We start from the raw sequence: 23,961 nt of genomic DNA, 5'->3' as shown, positions 1-23,961 counted from the left end.
CAGGAAATGACAAAAGAGTGAGAACGAGAAAGGGCCAAGTCGGCGGGAGGTCTCGCACGCTGTCTCGCTAGTGTGACATGGGAGTTGGCGGACCATCGGCCAACTGCCGTCTTGTGGGAGACATGGCGCCGACGCCGACAGTCGGCCGACTGTTTTAGTCGGCGCAGTGTGACATAGAGCCAGACATCACGACGACATGGTTTTGGTTTTGGAACTTGCTCTTCTGAGAAAGGAAGTTATCCAGCTAATGAAATAGAGGCATGGCATGTTGTAATGGCTGCCTGGTTAAATTCGCATCACCAGCTCTGCGCAAGCTGCTTACGTTCTGTCCAATTTTTCTTCTATGCTACATACTTTCAATTTTTCCTCCTATGCTTTTGCGGCCGGCCGTAATCATTTTTTTGTTGGTTATTTACTCTCCAAGCTCTTCTAAGCCAGCAGCGTTATGAATGTGCTACCTTTTTTGTGCTATCTCGCGCGTTTCCTGAAACTAAAAAGGAAACGCAATTGAAACTGGATAAAATTTTCCTTCCTGTAGGCTTGTTTTAATTTTAGCCTCGCGTTGACGCGACATGTTTCTGGCACTTGCTCGGTGCAGTCAAAGACGACAATCTTCTTATTGTATAGTGTCGGGTCCTCACGTTTGAAGCTTTGTTGTTGTCACAAGTTCGCATACTTGTTATTTGCCACTGCACAAGGCGTTATGAATGGCAAAACTAATTTTGAGCGCTTCTATGCTCTTGCCGGAGGGTCCGGTTTTCTTTCCTACATGCTCAGAATAGCGTGTATTAATTGTGGTATGCTACGTACAGCTTGAATGACCCCTTTTTAATTAACTCCACTGAACAACACTGTCACAGTGCGAGAGTCGAAAAACGAGCAAGGTAAATTATTTTTAAATCTGTGATTTTTTTTTTGTTGGCAGCTAGTTAAAATTTATCCGAGGTATAAAAATAAAACCTCCCCTTAGCTACAAAACTCTTTGTCTGCTTAATATCTGGCCGCCTGTAGCACATCCGATTCAGTGTTCCAGCTGGCATCGTGCTCTGCACCTGAGCTTGATGCTCTGGGTTCAAATGCCTGTGTGGTATATTTATTTTGTTTGATCGAGCGGTAGAAAAGAAACGCGACTGAAACAATAATTTAGAACTTCCAAACCCGCCCACCATTCCTACATTTGATGGAGGTTATTTCCAACCAGTCCACTAAGGTGTCCCTCATAAATCACGGCATCCGCTCTGCGGCGCACACCAACTTATTCTTACTTTGTACTTTGTCCCCGACCTTTAATCTTGCAAAAACAACGCCATAGTGGCGGATGAAACAGCTGAACACGCGTGCTTTACCTTAACCCTTCCAGTCTGGGCAGTTTATAGCTTGGGCTAGAGGGACAGGGTTTATTTTTTATTATTTTCCTGTTCTTGCTGGCGAAATGTCCTTTTGACGTTCTCCTTACAACTGTGCAGAGTGAGAGCTACTCGTTTTTTTCTACATTTTTTTTTTACGGTGACAGTGTTCAGGCAGGTTACCTGGAGCTCTTAGCAACGCTTTTCTTCTTCCTCATCGGATGTTCAGCGAGCGCGTGACGACAGCACTTCCCTCTCGCTGCAGCTCAGCCGAGGCACGCCATGACGAACGCAGACTCAACGGGAGACCCATCGGCTGCCTCCTCATCTCCTGACCTGGAGCGTCTGGACAGGGCCGAAATTGGTGATTCGATGGAATGCGAGGAGCGCTGTTTGTCACGGTTACGACAGCTGCTCGCCGGTGAGTCATTCTAGATTCATTGTGGCCGCTTTAAGATCTACTGGGCGTCAAAGGAAATCAGCGCTTGATTCGACACGTCGCAATATTCCCGTGTTGCGTCACAGCGCTTGTGTCTTGTCCAAGCGCCATTGTGGGGCATGGTATTCGTTGATGGACTTGACACATATCTGTCGTTTAGGTTCAGATTGAATATATGCAAACGTTAGCAAAAGGAGCATGATGCATGCGAAGAAAAGCTTACGAGCAGAAAATCTGAGCCGTGAGAAATGCTTCGTTGGTGTACCTTCTTTCGAACAAAAAACTATGGTGAGCTCGAGGTGGGCACAATTTTTCTGGGAGTTGCTGGTCTTCTGAGCGGAAAGCGCAAAAAAGAAATGCCCTTGAATGTGACCGTAAATGCGAAGCACCTATAGTCCTCGTTGTTCTTGTGTTCCATTCTTTCATGCTGTGGGATCTGCAAGAATGCGTAGCACGACGAAGACTGAATGCACATCGATGAATTCGAACGCCTAGATTAGCGTTCAATGATTGAATTACTGAGTTGAAGTGTTCACTTCTTGATTTAATCGGATCAGCTCAACTTTTTCCATTTATTTAAGCATCTTACTCATCTCTCATTTCATAGTCTTTATTCCCTGAGGCAATAAACATCCCTTCAAAAAAAATGCTTACTAGAGAAGTTTAAGAGTTGGGGAATATTGCGGATTTAACATTTATTCCGTAGCATGTTAATCATCCGGCACAAAACCGTTCATCTCGGTCCGGCCTTCGCTGTTATACATTGATCGCTGTCTTTGCCATCCTTGAGACTCAGAAGATTGTCGCGATACTTTTGAGTTCTGATACTTTCGGTCCCTTAAGGACGTTATGCCTTCATGAACACAGCATTGTTAAGTTAGTTAGCGTATTGACTCTCACGATATAGTTCGGGGTGTTATTTAAAAAAAAAAACTATTTTTGTGGCTCTGTGGTCGTCTGACGAAACGGAGGTGTAAGCTATGCTGTGGCGTGTAGGCTTCAGAGGCATTCTCATCATAAACGATGTGCTGGTGCATCGAGCTGCTAATAGCTGATTTTTTGTGCAGTGCTACGGGTGAGGTGCTTAAAAGGTGCGCCATAAACGCGTGTAAAGTCCCACGTCGGGGCCTCTGAGGTATTAATAAATAAAAAAAACGACCAAAATTAACCTTATCTTCCTGCCGACAGCAACAAGTACGCCTTGAGGTCCTCTGCAGCACGGCTTATCTATGGCAGTTAAAACGAGATATTTCATTGAATGCTTAAAAGGGGAGGCAGTTTTCATGAAAGCCGTTATTTCCTGGTGCATTTACTTGATGTTTTAGCACATTAGAAATACATTTATGGCAATTTTCACGACAGTTCACTGTTACTTCTTCAGAAAATTGTTTCCTAATATATATTTTTTGATTGAATCTTCTGAAAGGGTTGCAGAGTTAAGAAAATATAGCAGATTGATGGTTTAACACTCTTTGCGCTTTTATTGGCGTGCTGCAGGTAAAAAAGATTCCTATCACTTTTTTTCAGAAAGCAGGAATTATTGTCATTGGTAAGCTCTGATATCAGGGCGAGTGCAGAAGGATGTTTCCTCTGCTTAGCAGAGGATATTTGGATATTTATTCTTCCATGAAGAGCGCGCAGTAGAGTCGTTACATTCCCCCCCTCCTTCCGGCGCAGCTGTCAAGCTGCCAGCGTTCTGACTATTGTAAGCAAATCTGTCTGTGCCCTCATACATGACATGCTCACAGGGATGGCTGAGTCGCTAAGCTTCGCTGTTACTTTCATTCAGTCCCTCAGCGTTTGGCTCACGTTCTTGCTCTTCGCGAGCTTCTTATTACGTTAAGTACGGCAATAATAATTCGGGATGACCTATGCGGCATCCAGCGCTGAGTTTTGCTACACGTTTGTGTTCTGTAAGCAAATTGGCGTTATTTTTTTTTTGTTCGTTAAACGGTCTCGAAGGTTGTATGCTCAGTGGATTATAGTAGCATGCTGCTTAAATAAACGGGAACGGCCGCTTGAAACTTGCTTCAGGCATAAAAACGAGGGTGAAACAGCAATGAACGCTGCGTGAGTGAGATAACGTAGATCGATGGGAACCTATCAGGTCGCACTAACCGGGCTAAAATAGCCCTGTTTTTCCTGGCGCCTACACGATGAAAATTAAGGTCCTGGGTTAGATCCTCACCCCCTCACAATTTAACCCATTTTTCTTGTCAGCTCAATTTTCTAATTCTTTGCTTCCATCGAGATTTTTCGCTCACGGCCGACGACTTCGATTACGGCGTCTTTTCTGCGACACGGAACCCTTAACGCTGTCACGTTAAAATTTTGGCAGCCATCTGATGCGTTCTCGCCTAAACCTAAAGCGCAACTCTAGATAACGTTCTCGCCTAAACCTAAAGCGGAACACTAGATATCAAATCGCCAAACTTAATGGCGTTATTCGTAATCACCGAAACACGAACAACAGGAGCAATTACTCGTGTTGCGATGCTGAAATCGAAAAAGTTTCGGCCATTTTGCCAGTTTAATAACTTACACCTTCCGCTTGGGGTCAGATAATTAAAGGCTGACAGGCTGGTCCTGCGAGTAGACTGTGGCGTTCACTGGCTTGCGAACATTCACTGGTCTACCAAGTGGGGATTAGCTGATCGTCTTCGGGCTCGACTGCAATCGTTTCACTGTGAACTCGTTACCCAAAAGCTCATTGCCGCAAATCGTGTGGTTATCGCTCAGCGTTTCTCAGGACTCCGAGGCGTCGCGATGGTATTCATTGAACGGTACTACCGGCCGCCCGATCGAAGAGCAGGCTGTCGAAAGCGCCAATGCGAGGTGAAAAAGTGTTTCGAATATATTGGAGACCTTTAGCATAGCGGAGTTAACGTAGAGTGTGCCGGAGTGTTACGTTTCTTCTGCTGAACTACAGTATTTTTTTCTTTTCTTTCTTCTTTGCCATCGCACTTTTTTCTAGTCATTCCTGCAATCTGTGCTATCTCATGTAATCTTCATTCATATTATATGCCCGCTGCTGTTAAGACCAATGGGTTAGCGGGCCAGCCAAGCTGCCAAAGGAGCTTTTTTCCCGCAGCCCTTTCATCTAGCTGCGCATACATGAAAAATAAAGATTTGACTTGATTTGATTACCAGATGAGCCTCGCGCAGGCGCAGTGGTAGAGGCAGGCCACTGCGTGCGCAGCTGCGCCCGGCAATCCTGTATGTGTCTACGTTAATACATATGCGCTGTGATAAAAGCTTCTATTGGCAGATATGTGGTCGAATCAGAGTATTGGCACTGCTTTTCCAGGAACACTGAGGTCCTAACAGGAGCCGGCTTCTTAGGGGTTTGAAGTGCGGTCAGTGCCATTCACGTATACTGCAAACTTGCTCCATCATAGAAGAACGCGTAGCGAGCCTTGTTCCACAGAAAATTTGTCTACCACCAGCGAAGGGCTGACGAACTGACACGTTAATACAACATCTGCTTTTGGAAGGTTTAGGTCTCATTACGCATAAAACTAGGTGTATGTCACGGAGGCCTTTGTTTCTTTTGAGGTTATGTTCTGCTTTTATGGACTGTTCTGAAGATACTTCATTCGAGCATCCCTTATAGAGTCATTGGTGGCGCTATTGTCAAGTATGCAGCTATATATACTGGTTGGGCTAATGAATGATGAAATACGGGTTATCCGAATGACGTTTAGGAGCAAATGTCATTTTTTAAAAATTCCTGTTCTTGCATGTGGCACCCAGGAGACGAGTCCTTGGACTGTCCCACAGATGACAAGTTCCTGATAAAGTTTCTGCGGGCCCGGAAGTACCGCGAGGAAGAGGCTTTCAAGACAATCCAGAAGTACTTCCGCGTCAGGAAGAGTTCAGAGGAGTACTTCACGGATTTCTCGCCAGCTGCGGTGCCCCTGAGTACAGTTATAGCTGACAACCGCCTCATGATGGTGTCCAAGCAGAAAGACCCCGAAGGGAGAACTGTGGGCCTGCTGAGGATCGGTGAGACCGTTGTGCCTTACAGTGTATGCTTTGAACTCAGCTCGGTGATTGTCCAGAAGCTTAGAAATGCACACCCATAACTTCAGCAGGTATGTTATACCGGAAATATGCTCACGGCGTCAGACGGCGAGGTTTTGAAGTAAAAGCATCACTAGGTAAAGCTGATTTAGCCGTGCATTGCCGGATGACCTTCAAGAGAGCCAGAGGTCAAGTGTGCCTATAGGCCTTACCATATGTGGTCCACCATGGTGTCGCCCCACTTGAACTTTGACCCTGACCTTTGACCTTTGACATTTTATCTTGACCTTCGACCTTTTGATTCGCTGGTATAGGGCGGTAGAATAGTTCGCAGCGTTCATTGGGTGACCAACCTCGCACGATGAACCATTAATGTAACTGACACCTGCCAGGGTGGCAGGTTGGGCGCGCTGCCTATCCAGTGTGCGGGACGCACTCAACGTTACAGGCGCCAAGCTGCGTTTACTTGTCCGACACACCACAGCTTTCGCTTTCTAACCAGGTACAGCAGTAGTTTAACCACAGCTAATTTTTTTCGTCGGGTCGCGTAGGTGCAAATGTCCTACACATGTGCCGTATTCGTGGGCTGTAGACGATGTTATGTAGTAGTTCGTAGCAGTCACCCAAGGGGATTTCTTAAAATACCGAATATATTTCGTGTTTGCTGTATAAAAAAAAAAGTCACAGGTGTTTTTATAGTTCAATGAAGGAAGGGCTTCGAAATGTGCATTCCGTATGGCGACGGAAGCAGCACATTTAGGCTAATTAAGATTTATTTTTCTTCTGACCTCTTGGAATCATGATACTGCTCTGATGTAGTATGCGGAGTCGAAGTGTGGCCACAGGCGCAAATGACTGGCTTTCCGAAAGATGTTATAGCACTTAAAACACTATTTCATAAAGCCTCTCCGGCTGGATAATTAACGAGCAATCGCGAGAATCATCCAGCTGTGTTCGTTTGACGACGTTATAGAAAGAAGTGGCTACTACGAGCGAAATCCGCACCTGAGCTGCCTAATAACCTGAGACTTACGAGCCGAGGTTTTTTTTTTTTTTTGCCTATTTAGCCTTGAAACTCCCTCCCTTTTCTTATTGCACGACTGGTATTGCAAACAGGTAAGAAGTAACAGTTTTCAATAGTTTCACATGATAACCTTGCAAGGAAAAATTTCCTCACTTGATGCAGATATTCAGCAAAGTAATCACGCGAAGAACGTTGAAGGTTGAAGCTATTAAGGTTGAAGCTACTAAATCCTTCTCTATTTTTTTAGTGATGTCATAGATGCAACGTTTTCCTCCGAACGCTTATCTGGAATATTTTCTTGTTTGAAAACCCTGGTGCCTTTTTGCACATGATTTTCTCTCAGAAAAAATGCGCACAAATTTTATAAAGAATTTTAGATGTCCTTGTGTGAGAATCACAACTTAAAAAGGTTAGCGGGAATAGCCTTTTGTAGCCAGGAAGATATCACCTTATATTTAACCCATCTCTTTGTAGAACGCTTTTTCACCACACTTCTCTTTATGGGAGAACAACACCCCCGATTCCCAGAAATTTATTTCGGATCTATGGCCTGAAGACAAGAGTGGCCTAAAGGCCAAGGCTGTTCTGCTTTCTCCCGCGACGTCTGAAGTGAAAGAGCTTACCGTAGAACACAGCACAGGCACAGCACACCTTGCACCACACTCAAAGACAGCATTCTCAAAAGCCGCCGGCTTTGCGGTCACGTCTGTGTTTTGTATAGCTGCAAAACTTGCACACGCATTTCACAGTATAATCTTCCTGATGTTCGAGTATTAAAAGAATGAATGACGCCGCAGAAAAGGTACGGCTTCTTCGCCTCTCGCATTTCCCGTGCCTTTTAAGGCGAAAGCCTTCAGTGGCTCATCGTTGTCCGTCTGTCCGCGAAATCTGTCAGACTATGACGTCATAAATGACATAATGGTTTAATGGTAATGAGTAAATTACTAATTAATTGGCAATTAGCTAAAGTTGGAGTTGAAAGGTTAAAAAACTTAAACATAGAAATGAAACAATGAAAACAATGAAATGAAAAAGCAACAGAAAAATTGCAATGCCTACAGGCGCAATTTTCGGGAAAAAACCGCGTTCTAGAAAGTTCCATGCTTTCGCATTCCTGCGGGCAAGCAGACTTAAGTGCCCTCAGAATTTTTGTGGGCTTCGGCTGAGTAGCTGTGCTTCGCTGTTCTTGCTTTAGCACCGATTGACATTAATTTACTGTGAAAGGCACTGCCTAAGACTTTACATTAGAGCCGCCGCGCTGGCTGAGTGGTTATGGCGCTCGGCTGCTGGCCCGAAAGACGCGGGTTCGATCCCGGCCGTGGCGGTCGAATTTCGATGGAGGCGAAATTCTACAGGCCCGTGTACTGTGCGGTGTCAGTGCACGTTAAAGAACCCCAGGTGGTCGAAATTTCCGGAGCCCTTCACTACGGTGTCTCTCATAGCCTGAGTTACTTTGGGACGTTAAACCGCCATAAACCAAACCAAACCAAGCTTACTTTTCCATTGATTTGAGCGACATGACGATTTATAGGTGCTTAAAGACGCAGGGGCTCACGCCCGCAGGGGCTCACGCCCGCAGGGGCTCACATAAGAGTGGCGTTAGTAAGATGTCCCATTCCGTCCATGGCGCGCCCAGCCTACAGACGACTTTGGAACGAACGTAGTGCGGAAAATCCATAGTAGCGAAAACGCTACAGCGCACGACGTTTATAAAAAGGTTTCTGCTTTCCGAAATTCCATTAAAAAACGCATCACTTTTTCAAACATATTTCTTTTTAAAAGTACGGTTTTTTAGCACGAAATATTAGCTTTTGTGGTGTGCAATACTTGGCCAATAGGAGAGCAAGTCATCTCTTATTTTGGGCAAACTTTGTGTTCACATGCTTTTCTGCTCGTTTGTTGCAATTTATAGACAGGATATCGAATGTTAGGGCTTCTTGATTATCTAACCATGTTTATTTTTTCATTGTTTTTTGGCCTATAGTTGTGGTTCTTCAGTCGGTATCTCTCCGTCCCATGATGCTTAGAGCGCCCATGGTGGCTGAGGTGATCTTGACGAAGCTCCATGCAAACTACCATAGACAAGGCGCCAGCTTTCCCTCTACTTAGTAGTAAGAAACTCTATGCTGTGCACAGATGGTACGCAGGTGAGGGCGCTGGTGTAGATGAAATGGACACTAGTTGCTTCGGGCCGTTGCCATGGCTACGACCTGGATTTTTTTCCTTGATACTGATGGCCAAGTACTGGTATAACTTTAGGCTCTGGCTATACTGTAAACAACAAAACATACGTTTCAGACATCAGAACAATGCGAGTCCTCATCAAAGCGCGATACTTGCGGTCGTTCCAGGCTTGTGGAACACTGGCGTCTGTCCGCTCTTGGACCTGGCGAGGACGGCCTTGATTATGGCGGAGTGGACTCTGCTGGACGAAGAGACGCAGATTCGGGGCATCGTTTGCGTGTTGGACCTCAGGGACCTGCACATAATGCACCTGGCACATTTTACACCACTATTCATTAAGAAGGCGGCTCACATTGTGCAGGTGAGAGTTAACTTTACGTTGACAAGATGACTTTCTGGGCAAATTGGCACATTCTTGAGAAACAAATTTCAAACGAACACAAAAAAATTGAGACAGAAAAGAATCAAGGGAGCTTTCCTGCACCCCATCTGACCTTTTTGCGATCATCTGTCATATTTACTTTTGTTTTTTGCAAGTTTTAGACTTACGCGTTGCTGGGATGGAAGAAAATTCGTGTCTGTCGGGATAAAATGCCATTACTATCGATCGAGCTTTAAAGCCTGCGTGTCGCCTGATTTGGTAAGGTAGAAACTTGGGCTAGTTGGATATTGTTTGAACTCATATCTTCTAGCGCTTGGTGAACACAAGGGACAAGAACATAAATACACAGGACGTACGCTTATTAAAGACCTTCTCTCTCTTTCGTACATAAAGCCTGTCCACTAATGTGCCATGGATGCGAAGTTACGTTTCGGATAACAGGCTCACAAGCGCGGCATGTTAAGGAACTTCCCACGTGCCATTCTCTTGTTTCCATTCATGTCTATGTCGCCGCGGTGGTTCAGTGGATATTGCGCTCGGCTGCTAACCCCAAAGACGCGGGTTCGGCCCGGCCGCGGCAGTAGAGTTTTGATGGAGGCGAAATTCTAGAGGCCCATGTACTGTGCGATGTCAGTGCACGTTAAAGAACCACAGTAGTTGGTAAAAATTTCCGGAGCCCTTCACTACGGCCTCCCCCATTCGCTCTGAGATGTTAAACTCCCATAACCCATAAACCAATCATTCATGCCTATATTGTCACGTAGTGGTAACGGCAGCCCAACAGCAAGTAAGAAAGTGAAAATGGCTTCTGAAAGAAACTCTTTACTGGGCTGACTCACGCCCATGAAGAACTAAACGACTCGGAAGCAAAAACCGCGCCCAGCGATCGTCGGACAGAATGCCCGCTGCTCTCGACCATGCTCAATTTAAACCTGACAACAAACTTTCAAGATATGGCGAGCAAAGTAACCACAACAATCTGGCACGACGTAGAATCGGCTCCGCTTGGGTGCGATAAATCTAGATAAATAAAGTGACGTCTTGCATCACAAGCAAAGCGATAAAGCCACTTGGCGGCAGTTTTGCAGAATGAACAATTATATCAAAGCTTCGCGTCAATTTATTATGTAATAACATACCTTTTGTCGGACTTGGATAACCACGAAAATATGTGTTGGAGGGAAAACGCCAACTTCCTGGTGATCAGCTCATGCATGCAGGTCGCAAGATTTCTTTGGACGAAGGTGGATGACTTCTCTAGATTGGAAAAGGAAAGTTTGTGCGGCCACTTTCCCATCTCTTTTCCCTTTCAAATAATTTTGCTGCGAGTAATGACGGGTTGTGCGCTTCTGAAAATTCGAGCCAAATGTTCCTCAACCGAAAAAGCAGCCTTCTACAACTCGTTTTTCTTGAACGTCATTAATGTATTTTCTGTGTTTGAATTGCTGTTGGATTTAATCAATGTGCTCAATAATAATACAAGTATTGCTTTTATAACCACTTACACTGGATTACTATTCGTCGGTAATAATGTTACGTATTACTCCTCTATTATTACTTCTAATTAATTATAATCTACACGGAATAATGAGTAACGCTTCATCTGCGTTACTGAAGGCGTTATTCTGCGACTGTAAAGTACGTCGTGTGTCTTTTTTATGTAAATCTGGCGTGAAGGCGAATGGCCCCTTAGCACCAACAGCACAAAACGTACTGCGCCGGACAACTTGATGGTAGTTTTCGTCGCTAAAAATGTGACGTGCAAATTTTTGAACGGCACTATACCATTAGTTGCAGCAGCACAGCAAAGGTATTCGTTATCTTCACTTTAGGATTGTTATCCTGTCCGCATCAAAGCCATATACGTGATCAATAATCCTCCTGCGTTCGAGATTCTATTCGCTGCGGTGAAACCATTCCTGAAGTCCAAGATTCTACAAAGGGTGAGGAATTTTATGCTTTTTCTTTAGCATAAGAGTCGTGCAACTTCTTTGGTTTATTTTGCCTGCATAGTGAAATGACACCCTGACCTAAATTTCTGGGAATAAGGTGCTGATCAGCTGGAATCAGAATGTTTATTCCTCAGAAAATAATATAGAAGATGCTGAATGTAACCTTATAAAACAATCTCATTATGGAGCAGTGCTAGGTTACATTATCGTATATTTTAACCTCGATGAAAGATTTATGCGCCGCCCGTATATGTAGAAGTTACGATTACTTTATGGTGCCTGCCTAGTGTCAGGTTTTAGAAAAATGAAAATAGATTAAAGACAAGCAGTGTTGGTACTAATCAATGGGGGATTAAAATGCTTGCTTATAATCGGAGAGACTGCTAAAGGTATTATGCTTAATTCTTTAAAAACACGTTTAGAGGGTATTGCTTCAGGAACAGATACCGGTATTAAAATAGCCCATTTCTGAAGGATGCTCACTTTTTTTAATGACAACGCCTTGCCGAAACGCCAAGATTCAAGGCAATATGATAATGATTACCGAAATTACTGAATTATGACATGAGTAACACTGGTTTGTCGAAACGTTTTTGAGCTCTAGTGATGCGTAGTAGCAACAGGTTACCTTTTTGCATACTTCGCCTATTTCCGACACTCCGTGCAGTATTTATTCAAGAATAATTTTGGACGTTTGTACTCGTTCAGTGTGTTCTCGACCGAGATGCAGGTTGCATGTGATGGGCGTTGTTTTTCTGCCGGATGCAGAATAAATGAGCCTCAGTTTTTTTTAACTTTCAATGCCGGTTTGCTAGTATTTAACCAGGTTATTAGACATCAGGAAGGCAATTATTGGCAAGTGGTTGTGCCTCTTTCGTTGACAGGTGAGAAATTAGCATAGCCGTTGTCATGCGCGTAAAGAGAGTTTTCCATTCTGAAGATAACTGAAAAAATCATTAATAAAGCATAGAAAAGAGATAAAGGGCGAAAGACTGACCTCAGTGGAGCATGTTTTCACTTCACTTATTGTAGATCATTTGTCGGAAATTTGCGCGATTTTGGAAATTGTTGGGAATGATCTGCACGAATTGCGAAACCATGATTGCAAACAATAACATCAGATGAAAATTACTTCGACTAAACGACAAATACAGGAAGCTGACAGACATCGAAACTGAGGAAAACAGAGGATTGTTGCTATTGTTTTTTTTAATTAAGTAGAAAAGGTGGAAACATTCTCATCTGCTTCTCTCGCATTCGATGCCTCTTGGCTTCCTTTATTTCGATGTCATAACGAGCTCCTCATTTTCGTACCTTTGTCGGCTGAAATAGGCGGAATAAAACCGTCGGTGTATGAATGGAAGAAATATTTTCAAGTTATTATGGTTTAGAGTATGCGCTCCTAGGAGAGTGGCACGGGCCTCGCACAATTTGCACGTAATTTGTTGCAGATCTCGAAATAGGTTTCCCAATTCATTATTGCTACTTCTCAATGCGAAAACATTTCTTTCTTGTTCGGTATGTCTTTCATATTTTATGTTAAGAGTTCTGCTACCACTTTTGCTACAACTCACCACGCGAGCCCAGGCTCTGTCTTAAAAGGAAGTCACTAAGTACGCCACTGCTTCTCATGCAGGCCACATGTGGGATCGAATGCGCGTTTCCTTGTATTTTCAGATTTCCTTCATAGGTCATGACTTGAGCAAGCTCCACGGCCTAGTTCCGGCTGATGTGATACCAGCAGAGTACGGCGGCTCGCTTGAAGACTTCGACTACCGCGGCATGCAAAAGGAAGTTGAAAGCAAGAACGCCTACTTCGAATACATCAACCAGTTTGGTTATCACTCAAAAGAACTAGACTGTGAATACACGAAACTCTAGAAAAACGATTCAGTGCGTTAGAAAGCTTCAGATTGCTCTTCGGATTGAACCACGTCAAGATGCGCCAGTGCGAACGCATCATCTGGACCGAATTCGGCAGATGCCGACCAGTTGTACGTGTGGTCGTTGTACAGCGGAATGATAAATGATTTGCCTACATTGACGTTCACATAACATTGTACCGGTGGTCGTGTGTCTTACAGTGGCCATCATCGTTGAGAACATTCTTCTTGCCGCATTAATTTTTCCTTGCTTGTTTAACATTACTTAGGTTCTACGCTTTTTGCATAAATCGCCAAATTTAACGAGCGCTGGCGCATACGGAGTCAATTGTTTTAAATATCTGCCTCGTTCCCGTGCCTTAATCTCTTTCATCGCGGTACGATACCGGTAATGTGCGGGCACAGTACCTTCACGATAAGACTTCCACCCACCGTAAGACTGCAGCCGAGCCTGACGCGCGCACACTGGGGCTTCGGCAGAGCGAATACGATCGTGAATCGATTTCTTTGCCATGAATCAAGCGTGAAGCGTCACCAGTACGGATAGTCAGTACTCGTGTACGCTTAGAAGCGTACATGTGTAATTATGAACCTATAAATCAGAGATGTTGCAATTAACCGAGTACAAAAGCGTTTCCGACAAAGTTACGTCTTGCTTGGCGTGTCGCATCGCCATCATGCGAAACCCACTGAAAACCCCCCTGTAAATGTTAGACGCTAGCCCAGCAGATGGCGCTATAATGCAAGCACAAATTATTTCCCATTGCCGCGCGTAAGTTGTCTTAAGTGCTTCGCACTATTTTTAAAACAAGCGTGAAAAACCCGGGGCTACTCGGTCTTCTCCGAGATGGATATCGCGCCTGGGCCTTCGCAGCAACAACAGATGGCGGTGGTGTCGCCCTGCAGAAACCCGTTTTCGCGCAATATTTCCTGGTTAAAAATGCTAAACTACATCAAAAATAAATAAAGAAAAAATTCGAAATATAAAGAAATGCGAATGTGACGGCCTCATTTCTTTTCATTTTACTTGTAAACCAGCACAGACGGTCACGCACACCGTTTTACGCAAAAGCACAGAGCGGCCACTGCGTCGATAGCTGCCGCCTTTCTAGACTGCAGCCTAAGTAAATGTGTCGCTGTGGCCTTGTAAGCTGATCTTCGGCCCTCGTTAGCTTCAGACTGCTTTGCGCTCGCCACTTAACCGCTGTAACGCGAGCTTTCGTTTTTTTTTCTTTTTTTCTCTGCATGCTCATGCCCCACAGCGAAGGTTAGATATCGTCGGTCAAGGCTGGCCGCCCAGCCAGCACGTGTATCACAAATGCACATTTTCTCGCAACGGCTCTTACAGTACTCCTGCAAACCTGACAGCAAAGGTATGGCAAGCGAACGCGGTGACGCGGTGGTTAAGGCGCTCGTCTGCTGAGCCGGAATTCCCGGGTTCAAACCCGACCTCGGCGGCTGCGTTTCCATGGAGGCGAAACGCAAGAAGGCTCCCGTTTGCTGTGCGATGTCAGTGCACGTTAAAGATCCCCAGGTGATCGAAATTATTCCGATTTCCTTCACTATGGCATCTCTTTCGTCTCTCAGTCCCTCCTTTATCCCTTCCTTTACGGCGCGGTTCACCTGTCCGCCGAGATGTGTGACAGATACTGCGCCATTTCCTTTCCCCCAAAACCGATTTTAATTTTTTTTTCCTTGCGTGACTTGCGCGCAGATAGAAGCTGATGAAGACGACAACGTGCAATGCACAGCGCTAAGGTGTGTTGCAGTTTAACGCGACACATAATTGGCTGCGGCGATAGCATAGTGCTCTCGTGCAGTAATCAACGAAGCTGATCTGTTCGGTCCGTCGAGGGTTTGAAACTCAGTCGCGGCAGTATTTATTCTATTCATACAGGTTGGCCAAGGTACGCTTCTTTCAAATACTCGTTTATTTGTCGCAATTTCCCACCTCACGTTACTAACTTAACGAGGCTACAATACACAGTCTATTTCCAGGTTAGGAGGCCAATAGTTATTTTGCCGTGTAAACAGGCTCTTTGAGCACGTTCGCGCAAGTGCTCTGTGCAGTGCTCAGCTCAACTGCCTTAACTTGAGTACGTGAATGACCTAAAGCTAGAAACATTACGCTGTTCGCGCTTTTCTATAAATCATGGGTACCATATCTAAAACATCTAAGGCCAGGGGAGCGTGGCTTATCTCTGTAACGCACTCCGGAGACCGTTGTTACACAGTCCTTTAAGAAAGTGTATGAAGAATTATACAGCCCGCAGCCTGTGTACCATGCGGGGAGCGTTCAATGGAACGCAGCGGTTGCGATTTCTGAAGCTACACTTGATAGGGCTCACTGCGCGATTCCAGCGTCAGTGATTATATCTTCAGGACAGCGGCAGAATAAAACGAGCCCTTCGCAGCTCGTGAGCGACTGTGGTTACCCTCGCTAGATAAGGGACATTACACTGTTTTCAGTGTTAGCCGTTCGTACGTGCAGGCTAGGGTTGAACTTTAACAGATTATACTGAGGCGCCAGTTGGTCAGACATATTATAAACAAAAACATAGCATATGGACGGGACAAAGAAGGGCGAAGACAGGACGGTTGCTACACTTACAACTGAATAGAATGAGATGGTAAACCACGCCCCATCCCAGAGCAGCAGCACGCATGGGCATGACATAAAACAAGGTAACCTTAGGTAAGGTTTACTTTGTTTTATGTCATGCGCATGCGTGTTGTTGATCTGGGATGGGGCGTGGTTTACCGTCTCATATCATTCTATTCAGTTATAAGTGTAGCAACCGTGCTGTCTTCGCCCTTCTTCGTCTCGTTCATATGCTACGTTTTGGTCTATAATAAGGTTGAACTGCTTTATTGCGTAATCGGTATGCGCAACACAACTTCAAAACATTGCTCCGAAGTTTCATGCAGCCTTTATCTCGTTTACTGAAGTCCTTATCTCTTTACAAAAGAGTAGCTGCCGGGTGATCCGTGGAACTCGACGCGAATTCAGGAAGTCATTGGCGTAAGGCAGTCTAAATATAGTATTGATTCTTGGCAGCATAGAGGAAAACGCTGCTGTGGCGGACCTTATGTTATTTGGGTTACTCCAGTACCACTGAAAAAAAGTAAGCGCGCTGCATGACCAGAACGGGTGCACATATACGTGCGACTGCGAGAATTCCGTGGCTAATGTTAAAGTGGCATGTGTTATAGGGAGTTATAGGGAGACTTGCGACGCGAAAAGCGACTGAGGAAGCCTCACAGAGTAAGCGAAGTGATGATGCTTCGACGATGAGAAGGAGCACATGCGTGGCATCCCAGCAAGGTTTAATTTTTGTGCTGAGATGAGGGAATGAATGCAAGTAAGTGGACATCATTGGAACTGGACTGAAACTTATGATGATAGCTTTTTAATGATAATTCTTATAATTTTTTAATTTTTATACATTTGAATGTACTCGTGCACCACAGCATCTGCTTATGCTGAATTTTCCTGGAGGCGAAACGTCACGGTTCGATCTGCACATAAGTGACAAATTATTAACAAAAACGTAGCGTAAAGACGGGACGAAGAAAGACGAGGACAGGACGGGGCTGCTCGTGAATCCATGTACGCTGCATGTTTAGGCGATACTTCTCAAACGAGAGTAGAGCCGCCGCGGTTGCTGAGTGGTTTCGGCGCTCGGCTACTGGCCCGAAAGACGCAGGTTCGATCCCGACCGCGGCGGTCGAATTTCGATGAAGGCAAAATTCCAGAGGCCCGTGTACTGTGCGATGTCAGTGCACGCTAAAGAACCTCAGGTGGCCGAAATTTCCGGAGCCCTTCACTACGGTGTCTCTCATAGCCTGAGTCGCTTTGTGACGTTAAGCCTCCATAAACCATCAAACGCGAGTAGCCATGGGTGTCGTTTGCTTCTGGCTTCAACTGAAAGTGTTGTTTCACGGTCGCGTGGAATCGAGGGCAATTTTCGAATTCACGTTAAGAATCCTTGGACCCAGATCTGAAGCTCCGGCTTCCATCTGGCCTACCACTACATGATGCAACTTTGCTCTGTCGCCTGCGGCTTGGTGTAGCTTTCACCAACCATTACTCTTTCTTAATCGGTATGGCTGATAGCCCTGCGTACGCCATATGCGGGTGTGACAAGACTATTGCCCACATTCTTTGTGAATGCCTTACCTACAGCACCAAAAGTCAGTCTCTCTGCCGTGCGCTGGAGGGTCTAGATCCACGCCCCCTGACGGAAGCGAAGATTCTCGGCCACTGGCCGCGGCGATCGTCGGCGGTGAAGGCCTCCAAGGCACTGCTCCGCTTTTGGGAACTTCTGGTCTGCCCGATAGGCCGTCAACGAACGATTGCTGACTTTTTCATATTGACTTTAATTTCCTGCTACTCTATTTTCTCCTTTATTTTTTTATCCACTCACCCCTTTCCCCCCGTGCAGGGTAGCAAACTGGTTATTCTTCCGGTTAACCTCCCTGCCTTTCCTCCTCCTCCTCCTCCTCCTCCTCCTCCTCCTCCTCCTCCTCCTCCTCCTCCTCCTCCTCCTCCTCCTCCTCCTCCTCCTCCTCCCTGTTTCATGGTACGCGAACCAGGAAATTTTAGTGTTCGAAAAGTAAATAGATACATTTTTGGTACATGTGTGTGTAGTGCTGGGAAACTGAGCCTCAAACCTGAGTAAAGAAGTCTCAGTGATTTTTGGACCTGTCTTTATGAACTAACTTTCCAGTATTCTCATGGATATGGATAGGGTCCTTCGTTTTTGGGTTCTGCTTTTTTGGGAATTCGGGGGGTAAAAATCGGGCCATATCTTTTGGCCGAATTCGGGTTCAAATACGGTTAATTAGGAAACTTCTCCGTGATTCTGTTGTTCCGTTTATTTTCATTTTTTTTTTTTGCAGCAAAACCAGTTTAGTATCAGCGGTCGTTTTTGTGCGGGACAAAAAGATACTGTTTTATGTTCAATATGTTCACAAACATCATAAAACAGAATGTCCACAAAAACTGTTTACCAAATCTGATATTCCTTCTCTTTTGGTTGTGGTCATTACCATTTCCTGCGCAGCACTTCAGTGACCTTGCCAGTACGTGTAGTCCGTGCTAGTAGTTTGTAAACTGTGACAACATTCCTTCAAGGTAGCAGCGACTATTTTAAAGATACAAGAGCCTTGGAGCAGGACGTTGTTAGCGTGGATAACACCTGACACAATTATGTCAATTAGACGTCTGACCACTGTGGTCCGATTTGGCACCTTGATTCTGAAACAGGTAGTTTTCGGACTTACTTTCAAATTACACCTTGTCATCTATGCCGAGCGTCAAAAGAGATTTGAATCATCAGTTAACGAAGCACTCTTCTGGAATAAGCACCAGATATCTAACAATCGGCTTAGAGCAGACGGTTAAATCTGTTCGGGTGCGCGAAATAGATGAAACAGGATATTACCCGAAAGCTAAGCGCCCTAAGTGTGAACTACCATACTGCGGGCTCCTGTAGACAGCAGCAATATATTTCCATCAAGCATAACCCTATAGTGGCGTCGCTTATAAATGCGGGCGTGTGTGACTGTTCACTTTCTCCGGCGCGTTCATTTAAGTCTGCATAGCTGAAAGAAGGGCCTATCTGAAGGAATCTAAAATAAAACTTGAATTGTGCTTATAGAAATATATTAGGCCCAAGAGCTATCGAGAAAGGCGGAATTGAGATCGGTTTAGAACATATAGGACAATACTTGTCAGTGCATCAGTGCATAGAGACAGCGCAAGGATGTACTGCGCTCTTCAACTCTGAAAAAGCTGTTATATGCGCAATGCACACTCGTAGAAGCACCCGTGCCTTGTAGAAGTATCCATGTACTTCAATATTTCGTGTGTAAAGTTTGCCAGACGTAGATTTTAAGCTGATGTAAATTTAAGCTTGGCAACGGGAATTTCGCTGCTTAGAATTTACGCGTAGCCATAGGCGGCAGACTTTACTAGCGGCTTTGGAGCAAGTAGCCACTGGTCGGTCGTCGCCTTTCTTTTTAGTGGAGGGAAAGTTCCCCTTTCCATTGGAACACGTGCGACACACGTCATTGTTTTTAAGGTCGTGCGGTGTTCCCATAATGTCACAATAAGTATAACTGAAGTATAGATTGGTTGAAATGATGTCCTACATTCTTGGACGAAAATATTGAATATCCGAAAATCGTAAGTTACTGGTATAAAAATAATGAAGATAATGGTCCACTCTTCCGATATGAAATTGAAAATTGGTTTTGGGGGGAAAGGAAATGGCGCAGTATCTGTCTCACATCTCGGCGGGCACATGAACCGCACCGTCACTGGACACCGCACCGTAACGGGATAAAGGAGGGAGTGAAAGAAGAAAGAGAGAAAGAGGTGCCGTAGTGGAGGGCTCCGGAATAATTTCGACCACCGGGGGTCTTTAACGTGCGCTGACATCGCGTAGCACACGAGCGCCTTTGCGTTTCGCCTCCATCAAAACGCTGCCGACGAGGTCGGGCTCGGACCCGGGTCCGATATGTCGAAAAATGTTTTTTTTTTATAGTGTTTCCATTGCTCCAGTAGAGCAGTTACGACTGCCACTAAAAGCAATGGTGAATGCTTTTGACGATAGCAAAAAGGTTAATAGAAAAAGAAAGCCTGTCGACGGGAGATTTGCAGATATATCGACAGAGAAATGTTACAATATATGAAAAAATGCATTCATAAACTCTTGCCTGTTAAAAATCTTTTTTAAAGAATAGCTGGGTATGGATTAGTTACGTCCGTGATATCCTGCTCTCCTATTTATCTGCGTGCGATACATATACTTTGATAGTACCTACCCTGTTTCGCTTACGCAACTGTGAAAGAAGAGATTCGACAACTTAAAAGGAAAGGAAGTCTCCTTTTCACTCTGGCAGCCGTGTATATTTATCCTTCTTACGCAACGCGATCTCGCAACTTTGTTGGTATGCCTCATCGAAGATAAGTTCCAGCTTAACTTTTTCCTCCGAGTGAGTATCACGAGGAAGACAGCTTGAGGACAGTCCAAAAATACTTGCTTGAGGGGACAGCTCGATGTAGCGTCATGGTTATTTCGGCTGCAGCGCTGCTATGATCATGTGTTCCGGTTACGACATTTTCTTTTTTATGCTCTGCTGCGTTACATACTTTGAAAGTAATTCAAGCGCTTAAAAATGCCTAGCAGGTTTTTGTGGTCCGCTGTTATTTAGAGCTTCGAAAAACGCCATGTGTACGAATTACTTGCCACTCTAGCTTAGAGAGTGCGCTGACATAGCAGCTTGGTTTCGGTTTTGTCTGCTGAAAAAGTGTGAGCCTGTACTATACACACAAATAACAGCCGAGGTGACTAGAAGTGACCAGTGTGTGACTGAAACAGAAATATATGCTAGGGTTTAGCAGCGAAACAGATGTCAAAATCCCTCACAGCACATCTGAATAGAAAAGGACGGAAGATTTGAAGACTGAAATGTGGAGGTGAACTGTTCGCCCTCAGCTTGTTTTGATAAAATCTGCGCACGAGCACTTTCCTCTCACTAAGAAAAAAGAGACACCAGCTCTAAAACTGATAGCGATTGCGATATCAAACAAAAAGGTGTATGTATGCCTTGGCTTCGAGGACAAGTGAACGTGCACGAGTTGAGAAGAAATAGTTTAGCCCCAATTACTAGTAAACTTTAATGGAGCCTAACATTGCTTTCAGCTTGAAAGAATATAATGTGTTTACATTACAGAAATGGAAAACGAGGAGTGACGTAAGAGAGAACATTTGAACGCGAGAGCGTTAGTACCCCCATGTCGGCAAAAATTTTCTGGCGTTGGCGTCGGCACCCTAGGTGGTCTACCTAGATCCCTGACCTTGTGGCACCACCTACCCACCAGATTGTGAGCAAGCTGACCACAGTGGCAGGTGGCATTTAAATTAATTTTCGCTCGCGAGATGTTCTTCGGGATGACCAATCTGAGTCTCACAAGCCCCAACAGATGGCAGCACCTGCATCACAGGGCAGTGGCGCATCGCTCAACCGCTGCACCACTGCGCCAGGAGTGGTATGAGTACTCCCAACGATTTATGAGTGTAAAGTCGAGAATTACCAATTCCGCATATATGGACCCATTAACGCTTTCGCGTCATAACCTAAAGGAGGAGCTTAAGTGTCCCCTGCTTGTTTTTATTTTAATGTTGTTTTATTCCGCAATCAGCTGTAAGTTCTCTTTTGTACATGATACTGGCTGCGTGTGGGGCAGGGTTTGTGTTCGAATAAGCATAAAATGACATGGACAAGCACAGAATATGAAAAAGTTGGGCGAAAGAACTCTTAGAGTTGATAAGTGTCGCGAACAAATAAGTTTGTATTTTTCTTATTCGCAGTAGCAGTTTTTCATGCACGGTGTGCGCACGTAATTCAACTGCATACACATCATCGAAGTAATAGCTCAAGGCCAGGACAAACAAGATTAAATCGCCACTTAGTAACGAGGGACGCGGCCGTCCCTGAGGCGAGCAAGCGAGGCGCACAGAACGCAATTTGAAAAGTGTGGAAACCGCGTCGCAGCCTGAAGGACGCGCCACTTTGCGGGATCAGGCGTTACTTCATGCGCGGCCATGAATGCAGGTGAGAGAGTCGATGAAACGCGACTGAATTCACATTGCAACATCTACTGTATCCCGACTTGCTGTCTCCGGTAAGAATTTAGGTGGTGAAGAACATGAGATACCTTATATTTGTGTTACATTGCAGTGCAAATAATAATATGCATGGCATTATGCATGGAATACAAGTTACAGCATGCGCTTTAATAGATATTACATTAGCAATAAGGTAGTAACTACTCACTGACATCCACACGAGCGATGCCATATGGCTACAAAGGAAAGGTATACAGCTTTCTCAGAAACTTCGTAGTTAAAGAAAAATTCATCCTGGTCCGGGGTTCGAAATCGAGACCAGCACGCCGCCTAAGCAGTGGTGATCCCGAGTTCGAACCCCGGACCAAGGCGAATTTTTCTTCATCTACGAAGTTTCTGAAAAAGCTGTGTAGCTTCCCTTTGTAGCCGTATGGCTGCGCTCAGGTGGATAAAATGAGTAAATACTCGCTTATTACGAATCTACTCCACCTTGGGGGATTCCCCTAAACCATTTGTCCAACACTGTTCCCACTTCGAGTTATCGATCAATATTACATAAGATATATCAAAACCATTCCGACGAATGGATTTGGCGTCGTTGCACCAGTCCCGCTGTCGCCTGAGAGTGTCAAGTGCATTTAAAGCTTCGCGTAAGGAAGCTTGCGAAGCTCGCAAATAAGGTTAATCCAGCCACGTATCTATGACTAGGTGCTTCTCACTGCAGACGGCAGTGGGACCGCCTCTTTGCTTAGGGGGAAGTTGGCGGAGTTCGAATACTACGCCCCGAGCGCGAACCATGGACCTAGCTCATGGCGACCAAGATTCACCTGATCACCATAACACCAGGCGAGCCGAAAGGTCTTACTAGTGGTTAGAGCAGCTACTTTCTCGTGCTTCCGCCCTAACTCCTGCTTTTTTTCCGTATTAAAGCCATACACCTTGCACCCACAAATCTATACTTGTGTAGTAAGTGTATCCACTGCTCCATATTTCATCCCACCACTCTGTATTGGCATGCAAGCTTTCAGGGTATAGTAGTAGTAGTAAAGACTTTTATTCGACCATAATTTATAGGCCGAGCATGTCGACCGCCTGGGCGACCAGAAGCCGCTGTTCTTCTTCCCCTTCAGCGCCAAGCCAGTCGAGCCAGGTGGTGATGGATAGAAAGGGTGGGGGGAAGGAACCCGACTGCTGAGCAGCCGGGCAATAGAAGAGGCAATGGGCCAGGTCCGCATAGATGCAGGGGCAGTTGGGACAGGAAGGGTCCGACCGATAGCGATAGAGGAAGAGGCGGGACGGGGTGATAACTGCATTCATCTGAATGTGCCGAAGAAGGCGAGACTCCGGCACCGTGAGTGATGGATGAGGGGGAGGGTAAAGGCGTTTGTCGAGGCGGAGCTCATGGTAGACCTCTTTTATGGTGCGGAGAAGGGTGAACCTCCCACCGTTCTCCGAGGGCTTGGGCCAGGGGATCAACGGTGCCCGGAAAAGTGTGTCGCGGGCGAGCTGATGGGCCAGCTCATTGCCGTCAATCCCTGAATGCCCAGGGACCCAGCGGAGGAAAACGATGGAAGGCTGCAGTGCGGAGACCGCTCGTTCGACCTCCTGTTGGAGAGAAGGGGTCAGGGTGCGTTTCTGTATGTGGTGTATAGCGGCTTGTGAGTCTGAATAGACTGTGTACTCTTGGAGAGAGGGAAGGAGGGCAAATGACTGGAGGGCATGCGCAATGGCGAGGACCTCGAGGGACAATGCGTCTGGAGGGTGTAGATACGGCCCGCTGGTGTGGGTTTCAGGAGCAGGGAGGTGTGGATGGTACAGGGCGTAGCCGCAGGAACCTCGAGGAGCCACGAAGGAGGCATCCGTGTAAGCTACACCCTGGGTATCAAAGAGAGGGGAATGGTGCTGTGCGGCCGCATGACGACGTCCGGCGTGCAGGACGGGGGACATGTTGGTCGGGAGGGGAAGGATACGAAGATTGGGAGCGGGGGTGGGAATAGGAGAGGTAAACGGGGAGATTGGAATGGGCGAGATACCCGCTTGAGTCAATAACCACTGACCCTGACGGGTAAGGGAAAGCCGGGCAAGTTGC

At 45.6% G+C, this 23,961-nt stretch overlaps 1 protein-coding gene across 1 annotated transcript in view; it reads left to right on the top strand.

Moving 5' to 3' along the window:
* Nucleotides 1–14,225, top strand: part of LOC144129215 (alpha-tocopherol transfer protein-like) — a 32,812-nt gene extending 18,587 nt beyond the window's left edge. Inside the window, exons 2-6 of the mRNA XM_077663200.1 lie at nt 1,612–1,767; nt 5,539–5,790; nt 9,184–9,377; nt 11,231–11,341; nt 13,028–14,225. Of these exons, the coding sequence (XP_077519326.1) occupies nt 1,629–1,767; nt 5,539–5,790; nt 9,184–9,377; nt 11,231–11,341; nt 13,028–13,231 (900 nt within the window). The 5' untranslated portion in view covers nt 1,612–1,628 and the 3' untranslated portion in view covers nt 13,232–14,225. The remainder of the gene's footprint in view (nt 1–1,611; nt 1,768–5,538; nt 5,791–9,183; nt 9,378–11,230; nt 11,342–13,027) is intronic.
* The last annotated feature ends 9,736 nt before the right edge of the window (nt 14,226–23,961 follow it).

This window comes from Amblyomma americanum, chromosome 4 (genome assembly GCF_052857255.1).
Source record: "Amblyomma americanum isolate KBUSLIRL-KWMA chromosome 4, ASM5285725v1, whole genome shotgun sequence".
Taxonomy (NCBI): Eukaryota; Metazoa; Arthropoda; class Arachnida; order Ixodida; family Ixodidae; genus Amblyomma; species Amblyomma americanum.
This window is presented reverse-complemented; position numbering and strand designations above follow the sequence as displayed.